Here is a 17,163-nt window from a genome sequence, read left to right as displayed (position 1 = left end):
GTTTTTACTTGTCGTCCTGGAATTGTGGGGAACAAAAGTACTTATTATGACAATAGAATTACCAACTTAAACAGTAGTTTGCGCTAGTCTATATACATTTACCTGCGCACACTAACTTGACTCTACTGTCTGAAAAGAGTTTTTTTAACTTTTAAAAGCAATTATTAGCATGAAGTGTTGCCCAGCATCCTTATATTGACCAGCTACAATGTGGGGACCGAACTTCGGTGAGGACCAGAACTTCAGTCTCCACAATATGGATGGAAATATCCTCATAAGGACCAGAACTTCAGTCCCCACAATGTCGCTGGTCAATATGAGGATGCTAGGCAACATTTTATGCTAATGGTTGCTTATAAAAACTTACATCAACTTTTATTTAATTGAAACCTAAAATGTGTCGTCTGACTGCATTAAAGTCGGTGCCTAAGGGCACAATTTTCCCCCTCTTGTCTGTTCTGTGTAATAACACTGTTTTTTAACTGTGCAATATTATATTACCTAGTGCAATTTGACTGAAAGTGTACCTATTGCATTGTTTTTTTCTTTTGTATTTATACAGTGTATTGTCCCTAGTTTCTGTTTGCACATTGTTTTTTGCTGCTGTAACGTAGAAATTCTGGGACAGATAAAGACAGATCTTCTCTTTTCTTGTCTTATCTTTTACCAATTACTGGCCTAAACATTTTTCGTCATCTGCACCTGTTTTTTATGCCTTTAGTCAGATGTTTTTTTTTTATTCCTGAATGATTCATAGGTCACTTAAGGTGGCTTAACAAACAAAAAAACATTCCTGTGAAACTGCTCAGATAGAAGGACTGGACTGAAGAATGTCTCCCCAGGCTCTGCTGTGCAAGTATGTATGTGTTAGATTGGTTTATCTGTAATAGTGGTGCGAGCAAAAATAGATGCCCTATTTGTGATTTGAATTAAAGAAGAGTAGCATGCGGTGATTCCTTTTTTTATGGTTGATGGATACAACTCTCGGAGATGTAAAGATCTGCAAACAAAATTGGAACCGATACGTTCTTAAAGAGAATCATTACTGTTGACGAGACATGGATTCATCACCAAGAGCCTGAGAGTGTAGAACAGAAACATCCGACTGAAAAAACAGCTGAAAAAGTCATCAATAGTTACAGTTTCCTGGGATTCTAAAGGGACATGTATTGGAACATTATCAAGAAAAAGTTTCAACAATCAACACTGGGGGCCAGGGGTAGCTCAGTGGTTAAGGCATTGGACTACGGTTCAGAAGATCCCAGGTTCAAACCCCACAACCACCAAGTTGCCACTGTTGGGCCCTTGAGCAAGGCCCTTAACCCTTAACTGCTCACATGTGTAATAAGATAAAAAAAAAAAAAAATGTAAGTCGCTCTGGATAAGAGTGTCTGCCAAATGACTAAATGTAAATGTAACACTGCCTGTTACAGTGAGGCGCTAAAGCCTAACCTTTGGATTAAACTCGGAGGTCCGCTATCCGAAGGTGTCGTGATCTTGCATGACTGCAAAAACTTAACCTATAACTTAACCAAAAACTCCATATAATCCTGATCTCGCTCCATTGGACTTTCACTTGTTTGGTCAACTTAAAGAAGCCCTAGGAGGATGAAGATTCACTTCTGATGAAAAAGTAAAGACAGCAGGGCATATATTGTATATATAGTATCTACTTATGGACTACTTAAGTGGCTAAGACATGCACACACATGAAAATACATATCCAATAAATTCCCTCTGAGAATAATTTTCTTTAAAACGCTCTTCTGCTGCCAGCTGATCTCAGATTAAACATGCACCAGGCTGATCTAGGTCAACCTTCTACTTTTGTCCTAATTGCTCTGCCAAACGCCTATCACACATTTGGCTCAGTCGGTCGGGGTGTGGCCCCTTTAGGGCTTTTACAGGAAATATGTCAATGTATGCAAACCGGAACCCTAGTTAACATTTACTGAGCCTATAAAACATCAATCAACATCAAATATTACCTATTCGATTGTTTTAAACTATTAAAACACCAAAAATGACTAAAATAACTGGATATTAATAATAATAATAAGATGAAGAAGAAGAAGAACCAGCAGTTTAACCTGATGCCAGGCAGTGAACACTGTCATTATAATAAATACAAAAGTTATATACCACAGATACAAAGCATGTCTGTGGGTTGAGGGAAATATAATTAAAAAAATAATAAAATAAAACTTTGCATAAAGTCCTGCCTCCTTATTATCCGAATATTAACTTCACAAAACAAAAAATTCCAGACTGCTTGAGTATTTTTCAGCATCACCAGCTGTCAAATGTTAGTTATTTTCCCCTAGCAGACAGTGTTTGTGTGAGTAATTCTATGTGTGAGCATGTGCTGCTGCCTGTGGTGACACATTTCTTAAAGTAAATGTAGATTTTCCAAGTAAATCGATGAGAGCAAAAGTTCGTGAGAAGAATGTGTCATCCTGTCTGATTCGGCCTGCCTGTGCAAGTCTTCCTCTCTGTCTTTTTTCTCCCCTTATCACACACACATGCAAACTTTGTCCTTCTCTTTCTTGCACACGCAAACGTGCAATCTATTAATAACAATTACAAATGATTTTGTTTTTTTGCTGTAATGATGAGAAATGAACTTCACACAGCTGCTTCTTTATCTGCACAGTAGGGGTATTCTGTAAAGGACAAGTACAGCTGGTTTTCTTCGTAACCCGGGAGGAGCCACACCTGATTGCTCTTTAACACCAAAATGAACTGATTAACGACGTGCAAGCAGATTAGCAGGGCGTGAAATTTGACAAAATGCACACTTTATGTCTCTTATGCTCCAGAGCTGGGTTTCCTGGGAATGCTGGGAAACACTGAGATTCTTATGTATTCTTGCTCATAAGAACTTAAATCTAATGTTACAACAGTTTCCTGAAAGTATATATATATATATTTTTTTTTTGTTTAGGCCTTATTATTCAAACTTACTTGTAGTTCTACTTCAGAAAAATAATTCTTCCCGTTATAAATAGTGTATAGTCATCGACAAGAGGGTATAATGGGTAGTGTGTCCACTTCGCAGCATTTTCCAGGTTGTTGTAGAATGATGCATCAATCTAAATTGTTTTATCACTAAATTCCAGAGTCTGGCTGTTGGTTGGAAGAAGAGGGGAAATGGTGGCTTAAAAGTTTAAGGCTCTGGGTTACTCATCAGTAGGTTGGGGGTTCAAGGTCTTTAACCCTATCTGCTCCAGGGGCGTTGGCCCTGCACTCTAACCCCAGCTTCCTTACCGGACTATGTAAAAAAAGTTTACTCTGTTGTAGGGTACACATGATAAATTACTGAATTGAATTTAATCAGATCTCAGTCCCCGCTAGCTTAGCTTTAGTTAAGCTAAGGTGTCTAACGTTAATTTATATGCCAACGTTATTTTGCATTTGAGTAAACTCACCCCGTGCCAACTCCTATGTTTCTTGCTGTAAGTTAAAGTGCAAAGTCATGCACAGCAGACAGCTAGTGGTTTGACAGCTGCAATATGGCTCGGTCACGCCCCTAATTATATATAATTTTGTGGCATGATATAATTTTACCTGATGAGTTACATGAAAAAAAAACACACACCCCATGTAAAGTTGTCATAAATGCAAAATCTAGCTATGACACCAAAACCAGGCTGCAGAGGTTTATTTCTGTTTGTTGTTTGTTTGCTTTAAACAATAATCATTTAAAATGCAAATTATTCATATTTCTTAATGAGTATTGATGCTAAAACTGGTGTTAGTTTCTATAAGCATATGACTTGTTCAAACTGCTGCTAAAATAGTTTTTGGTAAAAGCTTAGAAATCCAAGCCAGGGGCCAGGGGTCGCTCAGCGGTTAAGGCATTGGACTACGATTCGGAAGGTCCCAGGTTCAAACCCCACAACCACCAAGTTGCCATTTTTGGGCCCTTAAGCAAGGCCCCCAACTGCTCAGATGTAAAATGAGATAAATTGTCATAAATTGTCTGGATAACAGCGTCTGCCAAATGCCTAAATGTAATGTAAATGTAAATCTGTAGTGTCCGTAACCATGTTAAATTTGTGTTATAATATCTTAACAATGTTGCCTTTTAGAATAAAACTTTTTCAGTTTTATGTCTTTTCATGTGAAATCTAAATAGAACGAGTTTCATCTGAATAAAAATTAATATCGTTCAAAGATTTGAACTCAAAAAAGTTACGGACACTACAGATATAAAGCGCGTAAAATTGTATTTAGCAAATGTCTAAAAATATAAATGTGTATGCACCTCTACAGAAAACGAATCATGGATCGGGAGATAGTAAGCATCAAGAAGTGTTTTATTATCAAAATGGTGTTACATGATGCTATCTGAAAATTCACTCTTTCACCAAGGTGAGACCCGTCTTAGCACCAGTACCATGTTTTCGCCGAGCACATATGAAATAAACTGCCACTGTATCCTTGCCATGTTATGACTGTGATGTAAATGTATCTAGCTGAATGCTTTGTGCTGGCCAATGTAAATGTAAATGTCCTTTCCTCTCCATGGACCTCCGACGGGTTTAAGAGGTATAGCCAGTGGCTCTGTATATGTTTGTTTTTTCCGCAAGTCTCAGCAGCTGAAATAACAGAGGACCTTCATCCAAATTATTAGATGTAAAACCGAGTTCTTGCTGCTATTACAGTGTTATCCTGTTTGACTGGTCGTCTGTGTTGGATGGCTTCAATCCAAACCTCAACAAGTCAAAAACAAGCAGGTCTATAAATAATGTCGACCTGATTTGTTTTGTCAGTCGAAAGCTTAAAGAAGATCAGGAATAGAAAGCTCTCTGTGCATCAATCATCAGTCAGAATATTATTAAATCATGTTTACGCAATGACCGTGTCAAAAACGATGTAATGGAATGTGCTTTAGCGTGAAAAATAAATCCTGATTATCTTTGACAGAGTAAATGCATTTGTTGTAACTAATGACAGTTTGAAAGTGTAGTGTAGTGGTATTAAAAATAGTCTCGTTTCCTTTGTTGGTGAAAAAGTGCTGGTGTGTACGCTTCTATCACCTTTCTGCTCTCCCATCTCTCTATCACATAACTAAAGGAAAAGGAGGAAATGAGGTTACCCGAGTCTTTTGGGAAGCACCTTCGGGCTATAGACTACAGCTCCGTGCTCATGGTGCGTTCTGTTAATCCCTTGATCATGTCTGTTTCGAGAGTGATAACAAGCTGGTGTGGGATATTTTGGATAATGCTGGCGAACCATCATGTCATTTAAAGGACGATTATCTTCAACTGTGCATGACGTTGTTGTAAAATCACTCGTCACTCCGAATATCACTCATTCAGTGTATCTGTTCTCTCTCAGGGTAAACCCACTCGACAGGTGCGAGTTTGAAGTTGGCACACTACAACAGTACAGTGAAATTTGAGCTGGAACCTATCCCAGGGTACACCATGGACAGGGTGCCAATCCAGCACAGGGTACACACACACACAAACATACACACACTACAGGTAATTTGGGAACATGTGGGAGGAAACCGGAGTACCCGGAGGAAAGAGAGAGAGAATGACGGATTTAGAAAAATGCAAAAAAGACGATCGGATATAAATGAATAAAACGGGGGAAAAGAAACTGGAAGAAAAATGATAAGTGATATTAATGATATAATTATATTAATAAGAGAGAAAGGACGGCAATGGGGATTTTGTATGTGTTTTTTGTGTGGGTGTGGGTGTGTCTTACCCAGACTCTTCCTTCCAGTTCTCCTTGTCTTTGCTTTGGTGTGTTTTAAGAACCCTCTCCAGTTCCTACAGTGAGAGAGAGAGAGACAGAGAGACACAGAGAGAGAGAGAGAGACGGGGGATGATTTGCCGGAGAGTGTATACGGCTATGATCTCATGTTTTGTTTTGTTTTCGCATGGAATTTTTGATGATTTGAGAGAAAAAAAAAAATGAGAAGAGACAGAGAGAGCTTCCAGTGTAAATAGGAAAAAGCTGTGTTTGTGTGTGTGTTAGACCTTGATGCATGTGATGTAGGGTGTGTTCTGCTGCATGTCAGCCTCAGAGAGAACAACATCTTCATCTGGGTTTGGGTCAATGAAGTCATACGGGTCGTGATCTGCTAACACACACACACACACACACACACACAAACATAATGAACATGGATTTGTTTCACATATTGTTACCATCTGTGTGTGTGGTTGTCCGAAATGTATGCTTTCATAAGATTTTAGAATTCGGCGACACAGTGAAGTGTGGACGGGAAACACCAGGGACGAGCCGATTCGATATGATCACGATACCTACTCGCTGAGTCGATTCGATTCTTAAAGGATCAGGATTTATAACCTTATTCAAAATTTTTGATTCTAACAATTCTAATCGAATGACATCCAGACAGGATGCAACCCGTGCCGCCCCCCCACCACCACCACCCCCCGCCCCCCCTTCATCCTTTACACTGAAGTGTTTCATGTTTATGAAAGGCAGGAAATCCCGGTGACATCATTAACCACCTGGATGTGGCGTGCAGTGGAGATTTACACAAATCTCATCACTCCAGTCTAAATCCAAAACCAACATTACACGTTTATATCAGGACTTTCACTTACGTACTCTCTGTAACGCGATAGTAGGGGTGATACCTGTGTACCTGTGTAAACTTTTGGAAGGTACACAGACCTACCTCGGTTAGACTCCAGCTTGCAGAGGAGAGAGTGGGCTTCGGCCCGTGCCGTCTCCGACACCTGAGAGTGTAGACTAATAGTGTCGTCATCTGAGGGCTGAACGGAGGTAGAGACAGCGAGAAAGAGAGAGAGAGAGAGAGAGAGAGAGAGAGAGAGAAGAGGCAGCAGAAAGAAGTCTGAAATTCTTATCTGAAAGTATTGGAATAGCAAGGGCAAGCTGTTTTTATATGGTTGTTATATATATTATTTGAGTTTAGACAGAACATACATGTGTGTGTGTGTGTGTGTGTGTGTGTGTGTGTGTCTACCTCTGTGGTCGATAGTCTCTTATCACCGTTGTCACTGCCAATACCCGAATCAGGTCCGTGGTTCTTACTGGGGTAAAAATCCTCTATGCTGCACCACACACACACACACACACACACACACACACACACACACATATATATATATACAGAAGGATTTCCTTAAGGATCTGTGTTATTTTTAGATATTTATACTAATATTCTAATAAAGAGTAAGACCTGTAAAAAATATATCAACTAATATACATATATGCCGTGAAAAAGTATTTGCCCCTTGCTTATTTTTTTTCACCATACAGGCTCATTTTATATATATATATATATATATATATATATATATATATATATATATATATATATATACAGTATATCTAGTGAAATTTATATAATTCTTAATCTATATGGTTTTTAATTAGTTTTAAAAAACCAATTCTGCAAGTAGATGAGAACATTCTTGTGCAGTATGCCTGGGATAACAGTCCAGGTCCAGTATTGTCCTACAGTGAGGGTGTGTGCGCACACACACCTGTCTGTTAGCTGTTGTGCTAAACAGCGTTTGCCCGGTAGGGGCAGATCCAGCGAGTCGGGCTTTTTCTCCAGCCGACACGCCTGCATGTTCAAATACTTAAAGATGTGAATCTTCCCCTTCAGACAGATCTGAAAGTGAAGCAGAACCAGGTGTTACTAAAGAGAAGTATTAAACTCTCACAACCGTCACAGGTCTGGGAAATGTCTTCTCTCTTGACAGGTTTCTTATCCCGTTCGTCAATCTCTGTCTGTATATACACAGTGTACACTGTATAGAAAAACCTTTTGATTCTCCTCTCTCTCTCTCATTGTGTAATGTTTGCGTGAATGTCCTTGTCTTGTTCTGATCTCGTTTTAACACTGATCTATCTGATTTTACTTGTTTGTTTTCTTTTGGGTGGGGGATCTCAGGTTACTGAATGACTTCCAGTCTGTTTGTCTGGGTTCCTCTGGATTCTCAGGTTTCTGTCTACTGTATAAAAACATGCACGTACGTGAAGTGGATACATTCAAATGTCCTGACATGAGAATTCTCCCACCTTGTGCCCAGGGTTTCTTGGATAGACTCCAGATCACGTACCACCCGCACTAAGCGATTAGTGAATAGACTTATTGCTTTATGACTGAACACTGAGGACATCTGCTGGTTAAATGTGTATAAACATATTGTATAAACAATATATATATATATTCTTATTTTTTACGATGTGGCATTTAATAGTAGACTGTAATATCATAAAATAAACATATCAGAATTATCTAAAAAAAATTACCTAAAACTAAAAAAATTTAATTAAGCAAAACTGTATAATTATTTTTTTTTTTTTCTTTTTTTTTTTTACTCTCATGGGAACAGTGTCTAACACTGCTGTAAAAGTCAATGAATTATCCATCATGGGAATCCACTGTCTTTGGGATTTTTGCATTCGTAACTTGATGGATGGCTGTAACACAACATTGTTTACCGTATACTGATTCTGCACAATTAACGCATTAAAAAATCTAAATCGCAATGTGGACATAATACTGCAATTCATCCCAGGTAATATACACATACAGTAGTTGGGAATTTATATAGAGATTGACAAAAAAAAATTAGTATTTGTTGTTGTTGTTTTTTAAATATTTTTGAGTTGATAAACAAATATTGGCAAACGTCTTCTAAATGACATCATTTGTATATTTGTTGCTGTTAGCCTAGATGAATGTATTATTTATTGCTATATATTATACATTACAGATTAATATGTAAAATGGTTTATTTAATGGTAAAATGCTGTTATTACTAACTTAAGGTGGTGTTTTGCTTATTTATTTTTATTTATTTTTTTGGCTCCACCAAGTATCCCCCTAGTGGCAGATAAGGGTACTGCATGTACTGTGCACATGTGGGCCACAGGAGGTCATTTATAATAAAGATAAAAAAATTCTTTCTTTTTTTTATATTCAACTTAGGTTTAAAATTTCCATACAATATTTATATAAGTATTTACATTAAAATGTACCCAGAACCTATAATACAAAGCCATGTGATTAAAAAAAAAAAAAAAAAGTGATATTCTTTATTAATTTTGTGTCGATCAGAGTTGTGAGGTTTGGGTGGGACGCAGAAGAGTTTCACATTTCAGCTTGGGCTGCAGCCTCGCATCGTCTGGGACGTGGCTCACCGTGTGGTTTTAAAACGTATGCTATCTATAACTTAAATAGCATATGGTACATTCAAAGATTAACATCCATGTATATGCTTACTGTAAATCCCCCAAAGTCTAGGATGTTCCTCATTCTAAATCCTACTTAAAACCTTGAACTCACATGACTTCAGTCTAACACACACTTGATCATGTCTAAAAAGCTCTACAGCTGCTAAAGCATGTCTCGTTGAATACAATGACTGTATTCAATGAATACAGGACACTGGGATCTAAATACAGCCTAATCATAGATCATAGTCTCACACACACACACACACACACACCTGTGCAGGAGGGGACTGCATGGGGTTGTTGTCGAGGACGATGTGCTGGATCTGGCAGAGTTTGCGGTAAGATGAGGGGATTTCTGTGATCTTATTACATGAGAAATCCAACCTGATCAACGGCAGATCCGACAGCTCTGAGAGAGAGATGGAGAGAGAGAAAGAGATGTGATTCAGGAATAAAAGTGTGGTGTGAATAGTGTATACATCAGCAATAATTGTATGTACAGTGACACTGCTTTCAAACTTATACTACGTACAATATTCTGGCCATGAGCTTCAAAATCTTATCTTATTGTTTTACTACCATGCACTGATTTTCCATAAAAAAAATAATCCCACTGCAACAAAAAATTTGAGAAAAAAAAACATTCAGATTCTAGTTTGTAGTGGTTAGCGGTGGGTTGCTTGAGTTAAGCGCTGTGATTGGTGGTCTATCAGTCCAATCATTCAGCAGGGAGATCCTCGCCATATTTGGTGATGGAAACTCTCTAGTGAATGCCAACAGCCTGGCACGTGACACATCAGTGGTATTGAGTGTCCTGCTTGGGACGCATATGGTAACTCCAAGATGGTCTCAAACTCGGCTGATGCAGACATTTTTATTTATTTATTTATTTATTTTCTATGACGCCTTGTGACTACAGTTGCGCAATAATTATAATTAAGGACTGAAATTCCCATAAGTGATTTTGGAACCATTAACAAAAATTTACTTCATATTAACAGCTTTTTTTATAAATATTGAACTTTCCACTCACCCTGAAGCACAGATATATACAGTAGCAGGCACTGATTTCTGGTCAAACTAGCTGATATAGGGTGGGTTCCCTGTTGTGCCTGGTTCTTACATGTTTGTAATTTATTTATGTCTGTAAAGCTGTTGTGTCATGATGCCCATTGTTAAAAATGCTATACAAATAAAACTGAATTGAATTAAATTGAATTGGAGTGTGTGTGGGGGTTTACCATCGGGAAGGACTTGTATGCAGTTTCTTCTGATGTTTAGTTCTCTTAAGGCATGGAGTTTCCCCATCTGAGTAGGAAGCACCTGAATTTCATTACAGCTTATGTCCTACACACAAACACACAAACAAAGCAAATGATTCATCACCCTTCTGGGGAAAGAAGCTCAATACTGCGAGTAAAGCACATAAAGATTAAATTCACACTACGTAAGTCGCATTATTCAATTCTGACTATTTTTGGTCAGATCGGATTTGAATGGCATGATGGTTCACAGTCACAATTACAAGTGACTTTTAGCTATTATGCATGTGCAAATCGATCCATCTTTCCCAGCACCGTCTGGGTTAAAACGTCATATTTGTGCAATTTTAGGAAAAAATATGCTTGGGGGGGTTTTGCTCTGGAGGACGGCGAGCAGTTAGTCGTGTTTATTTGTTGAGGTCCAGAAAGAGGAAGAAAGCTAGACGCCTCACATTTCTCCATTGACGGACATTATACCGGATATAACGCAGACCAAATGGTCGACATTTTCCCTGATCATATTAGGGTTTGAAGCCCCATGTAACATACAGTATGTCCCAATGATATCGTCTCAATTTGTTTTAGATCGATTTGTTCAAGAAACACAGTCAGAACAGGTTCTAATTGTCATGTGTGAAGCTTAACAAATGAGATTAAGGTAACTTGACAGATTTTACTGACAGAATTGTAAAGCAGTCACAGTAAACAACCCTGCCTCAAGGGCATATGCATGATATGGACATTTATGTTTACTGGTCAGATACACAGATCGTTCCTGCACACAAACACACACCAGTTCCATGAGATCTTTGGCTTTGCCGATGTCGTCCGGAATGGAGAGCAGTTTGTTGTTGCTGACCACCAGGACTCGGAGTGGCAGGTTGAACAGGAACTTGGGCAGCACAGACAGTTGATTCCGACTGGAACACACACACACACACACACACACATTTTACGATTAAATTAAACACTTACACAGAAGAACGAATTAAACACTGGGCAGACAAGACCAAAAATTTCTTCATGAATTATGTGTCCAATGTAACAGTAAGCAAATAATCCGTGTATTTAAGAAAATTCTGATCAAAGGCTTTAAACAATAACAATATAAAAACAATATTTGTCACAAATGATTAATCAAACTAATTGTAATATTACACAAAGATAACCCAAGTAAAAAGGCAGTTTTTTAAAATAATGTTATAATTTATTGAGGGAAAAGCGCTGTCCAAACCTGCTTGGCCCTATGTGAAAAAGTAATTGCCCCCTAAATTCTAATAACTTGTTGTGCCACCCTTGGCATGGTCTCTCATGGCTCTTCTATGCAGAATTGTTATAAAACAGCCACATTGTAGGATTTAATAAAAATAATAATAATTATACTGTATATACACTGTGGGTCACTTTTCATATAGGACCAGACAGGTTTGTTCATTTTATTTATCGTATGCAAATATATATATATATAGTATTAAGGAAGGGGGCAAATACTTCTTCTATGAGACTTTAGTTCTTATTTCCTCTCTCTTTCTCATTTTTCTCCTAAATAATTTTACTCTATCAGCTGTGTATCGTTCAGTGCCTACCTGATATTGAGGTATGTAAGCATCTGTAAGTTAACGATGGCTTCTGGAATCATCTTGATGCAGTTGTGGTAGAGGTTGAGCGACTCCAGCGGCGCAAACATACACACTTCCGGAGGGATCTCTCCAAAACGGTTCTTGGATAAATCTGAGAGGAAATACAGCATGTTAGTTTGGTCTGGAGCCAATCAGTGGCCCTTCATCAACATCCTGCAGGAAATTGTTAACATGCGTCAGAGTCCAACAAGACAGGGGTTGTGAGCTGGAATGCCAGATTTACATCTTCCAAAAAAAGAACAAATAAAAAATTAATGATAATCGTATGTCTAAACATTGTAAGTCATCCATCACAACACTAGAGTGCACATGTGTGATGATTACAAACTGCTAAATCGAATCCTAATACGAACAATATGCGAAAAATTTCACATTCATCATCATCATAGATAAATAAATAATCTAAAGAGATGACGTAAACAAATGACTAATTAAATGCATCATAGGGAACTTGCATGGTTGAATCATCCACAGCAGGCTTCAACCCTGTTAGTTACACTGATTGAGTCAGATATCTCTCTATAAACTGAAATGCTGTTAAATACTCCTTAAAATACAGAATTTAAGGATATGCCTTTTATAATCATACCAACATGTCATATTATTTTGTTTCCTCAAACTTTTATTCACTACTATTCACACTTACAGCATGCATTTAATTAATTTCCCCCATAAACGTTCGATTTTCAGTTGCCACAGGGTCGAGGTTAGGCCCTCAGTAGTTTTGCGTGTGGATCCCCCCATGTGTGCAATCCACATTGTCTTTCATTTTCCGCCTGCAAGCCAAACCCAGTTTCTGATTGATCCCCGTCTTGGACTAATCAATCATTTTGGTGTAAGTTGTGGCTCTTTGTCCTTGCTCATCTCAGGGAGGACAAACCTCTCGAGACCACTGATGAAAGCATGCTTGTTTTATGTTACAAATGCACATGCCCTCATTCGCGTGCACCAGTCATTGCTAAGCAGCCATCGACTATTTGGCTTCCCATGAGTCGGAGAATTTGCAGATTATGGTACTGTAGAAAGCTAAGTGCACATTCGTAGCTTTCAGCAGTGACATCATTGCCTGGTATAAAGTGACGGGAACATCTAATCCATCCTCTCTGGTATGAGACTAGCTGCTACAAGGATGATCATAGGAATCGAGCATTATATTTTTAAATAGTCCAAGCCTTGGGAACATATAAGTAGGTATAGAGTTGGAAAGATGATCAGTAACCTATACTTCCTAATAACATTTATCTGGACACCTTATGACAAATCCCACAAAATGATTTTAAAGAACTTCAAAGCTTAACAAAAAAGGATGTTAGGTTATGAGAAGAACATCAGGCCAAAGAAAAGTTGAGAGCATAAAACCCTAAATAAATTGTTTAAAAAAATAAATACTGTGTTATCACAAGAATATCAGTCTGGACAAATAGCTTAGAAACACTTTTACACCCACTTTTACACTTTTACGTCTGCTTGAGAACTGTTTTCCCATGGCGGATCCGCACAAACGAGCCAGTGAGATAAAAGTATAGAGCATCAAAGTGACCCAGATTTGTGTGAACACAAAAACAGTTCCTAACTAGCGCCGTTTTGTGTTGCCTGGCAACCGTTTCCGCCCCAGAGGTTTTGCTTGGGCATTGCTTAACTGTTATTGGCTTAATATCCATCATACACACATTGATTTCTGTGAATGTATTACTTTTACTAAAGATATCAGTATAGTTGAAATGCCACCACCATTCCTCCTGCTGCGATCTGCAACCTGTTGCTAATGTAGCATGACTAGTGGCGACACACACACACACACACACACATATATGTCCATGTATTTAAGTCAACAGCAATACAAATCCACTCTGACATGGTGTGTAAAGACTCATATAGCCATATGTATGCAGACACCTGACCATCAAACCAATTAGTAGTTCTTCCACAAACTCCTGCAACATAAAGATGGAAACCCACAACTCTATATAACCTCCTTGTAAAACCCTTCACTAGCCCCAAAGAGCCTCAAACCACCACTCATGGACTCCATGAAGACAATGCTTGATTGGAAGAACTTGAGTGTCTTGCACAGAACAATGTCCTAAATAAATAATAATGCTGAATGACATTTCTGTCAAAGCTTTTTATGCTCTTGCAACTAAATAAACACAACACCCCAGATTTAGGGTTAAAATCTAGTGGGAAGCCCTACCAGAAAAGTTGAGAGCAAAGAGGGAGATCGATTCCTTGGTCATACCAGTGGTTTTGGGGGGTGTTGGTCTTTCGTGTTGTCCCATCAGTGGCCTATTAAATCCACATACAACTTGGCACAGGTTTCATGCCAGATGCTCTTCCTGACACAACCCTCCCATTCTGTCCAAGCATGAAACCGGCACTAAAGATGCCCTGCATCCAGTGGCTGGGTGTAGCCATTGGTTCATAGTTAAACCGAGGCCTTCTCCATTGCAGCTTACCACTTAGCCACCAATGCCTTCTTATACCAGTGGTAACTGCCAAATATAGGTATGATGGTCCGGTGTCCACATACTTTTGACAACCATTTCTTTTATATTTACAGTATGTCTTTTTTTACATTAGGGCTTTTGTGGCTTAATCCCACAAAGGATGTCAATCAATGTTACATTCACAACATAAGACATGCAAATGGACCGACCATCCATTTATTTATCTAGGAACCTCTGTAGTCCAGCTAGGGACCATTGAGGCCAATATTGACCATTGTATTTATTCCCATTTTGTATGACTGTTGTGGGACATTCAGTCAACACCAATTGACTTTGTGTTTGAGGACACCAATAAGCCTAAACTGCATGACTTTGGGAGAAAACTGGCGAACCCGGAGGAAACCCACCAAGCACAGGGAGAACATGCACACCCTATGTGCACAGGCCCAATGCGGGAATTGAACCCAGAACCTGGAGACGCAAAGGTGACCACCAAGTCAACCGTACTACCATGCAAATTGACCAGATAAGTAAGTTTTAAGTGTTTTGTCAGATTAGATACCAATCCAGATTTTCAGTACCAGGTCAGTACCACCACAGGTTTTAAACACAGTTACCCAAGTGGAACTAAAATTAAACACAAGCAGGATGAAATAATTGTATATAAAGATACAACTTGCTTCCTGGCAGCATGTGAAACCCTGAATCACAGCCTGACTCCTTAAAATCCATTTAGTGCCTCATGGAAAAGCTTCTGGAATTCTGCTGGCTCCAACATGAAAAGAAGCTGGGGACATTATGTAATGAACGAAACTGTGACATCCTGATGAGACATTCGAGGGCAATCCGTGACATTCCGATCCCATGTTCTTCAAAAAAATAAAAGAGTTAAAGCATCTTACAGTGCATTACAGCAATCAGAGTTGACCTAAGTGCAATATCGTCACTGCGTAACAGCGTTTCATCTCGTCAGTGTTACTTTGTTCTGTCTCTATTTCTGTCTTCGTCTCGTGCTCTCACTTTCGGTTGTGCAATTTTGCAGACTACCATCTAAGAAGAAAAAAGAAACTCTGCTACAGTTAGAAGGCGATATTCAAAGTGAAACCGTACAGTACATCACACCTGACCCACAAACACAAACACACGCACAAAGTCCCTTTAAAGCAACACAATGCCTTTTCATTAAAAACACATATTTCAGTCTGACGAGATCTTCTGGAAGACGTTCTGTATAAAGTCTGTCCGACAAGCTGTCCAGGAAAATGTCATCAACATATTGTAAACGTTTTGACACAAAGAGTTGCACTGGCACTGTAGAGTGGCAAGAAATTCCTAAGTAAGTAGCGTAATACAGTCAAAAGATTGGTATAAGATTAAACCAAGAACTGCTGGTTGAATGAATGGGTCCTGGGCACAATAGGAAGCAATCATGGCCAGGGTCCAAACACAAAGTTCATGGAAGGAAAATGCAGCTTTGTTGCAATGAAACACCACCAGAGGGAGACAGAGAGCTGCTTCTTGGCTATTCATGGGCGCTGGTATCTGGTAAATCTCTTAAATTCTATTAAAGGGCTGCTTACGAGCTGCTCGAATCCTGACCCGTAGTCTTCACCATGTGATGTTAAGATTAAACTGGTATTGGCATTCGTATTGGCACTTTGTAAACTAGAGCACTCGTGCCGGCGTCGACTTGTCGAGAGGGTTCTTCTCTCGGGTTGGGGAGGGGTTGTTTCCTGATCAGCTCTGTCATTAAGTAGTCAGAGGTTTCTCTTCCTGATGGTCACAAGTTCTCCTTTGTCCTAGTTCTTAATAGACCGCTGGGTTTATTTCTGTTCGGCGTAGATCAGTGTGTCAGGGGTTGGGCGAGTAAAGATACCCGTCACTTTTAGGTCCTCTTGGTGTGCATTATTAGCACTTTCGCGCTCTAACCCCGCTTTGGGGTTTAAGTCTCTTTATGATTGTTAATTTATATAACTGAAGTGCTTTTTTTTCTAGTTTGTTAATCTTCACCATCAATAACAGAGAGTGTGTTTGCCTCATTAGGATATTATATTTTCACATTGTGGAAGTTTCTGTTCGTCCTCCTTATCTGCTGTGCACTTGGGTTGAGAACTGCTTCTGCTTTATTCAGTCTGCTTACGGCTCCCTCGTTTGTAGTCCGGCCCAGGCCTGAGTCACTGAGAGTGCCCAAAGCGGAACGACGTCAATCCATGTCAGTTTCAAAGCACTGACACTGGAGACTCCTTCCTTCAATGTTAAATAACGTCCCATTACTGAAAGCTTCAGCTACATTTTAAAGCTAGACATTTAATAATCATACGGCCTCCTCTAAACAAGTCCCGGTGGACATACAATATTCATGTGTGTGTGTGTGTTTTACAATCTAGGACCTTGAAGCTCAAATTTCTGCAATTAAATCCATATGATAATCATCCTCCCACTTGAAACATGTTACAACATGGAGCATAATTACTCAATAGATCTGATAACAGTACAGTCCTGTCGTGTGTGTTTGAATGTGTGTGTGTGTGTGTGTGTGTGTGTGAAGCTGACTCTGGATGTACGTAACTCAGAGATGGACTTAAACAGTGACCAGACTTGAAGGAA

The 17,163-nt window shown here is 39.0% G+C and overlaps 1 protein-coding gene across 5 annotated transcripts in view; it reads right to left on the bottom strand.

Moving 5' to 3' along the window:
* lrch2 (leucine-rich repeats and calponin homology (CH) domain containing 2) overlaps positions 1 to 17,163 on the bottom strand; it is a 78,212-nt gene that overhangs the window by 37,232 nt on the left and 23,817 nt on the right. For 3 of the 5 annotated variants that reach the window (XM_053485147.1, XM_053485144.1, XM_053485146.1), the window contains exons 2-10: positions 12,056 to 12,200; positions 11,263 to 11,389; positions 10,449 to 10,554; positions 9,480 to 9,616; positions 7,503 to 7,633; positions 6,980 to 7,067; positions 6,671 to 6,767; positions 6,000 to 6,103; positions 5,725 to 5,789 (exon numbers count right to left, since the gene is read on the bottom strand). In XM_053485147.1, coding sequence (XP_053341122.1) covers positions 5,725 to 5,789; positions 6,000 to 6,103; positions 6,671 to 6,767; positions 6,980 to 7,067; positions 7,503 to 7,633; positions 9,480 to 9,616; positions 10,449 to 10,554; positions 11,263 to 11,389; positions 12,056 to 12,200 — 1,000 coding nt within the window. The remainder of the gene's footprint in view (positions 1 to 5,724; positions 5,790 to 5,999; positions 6,104 to 6,670; positions 6,768 to 6,979; positions 7,068 to 7,502; positions 7,634 to 9,479; positions 9,617 to 10,448; positions 10,555 to 11,262; positions 11,390 to 12,055; positions 12,201 to 17,163) is intronic. The other 2 variants (XM_053485145.1, XM_053485149.1) reach the window with 1 other exon arrangement.

This window comes from Clarias gariepinus, chromosome 24 (assembly GCF_024256425.1).
Source record: "Clarias gariepinus isolate MV-2021 ecotype Netherlands chromosome 24, CGAR_prim_01v2, whole genome shotgun sequence".
NCBI classification, from domain to species: Eukaryota; Metazoa; Chordata; class Actinopteri; order Siluriformes; family Clariidae; genus Clarias; species Clarias gariepinus.
Note: the sequence above shows the minus strand (reverse complement) of the source record. Positions and strands in the feature narration are given on the sequence as shown.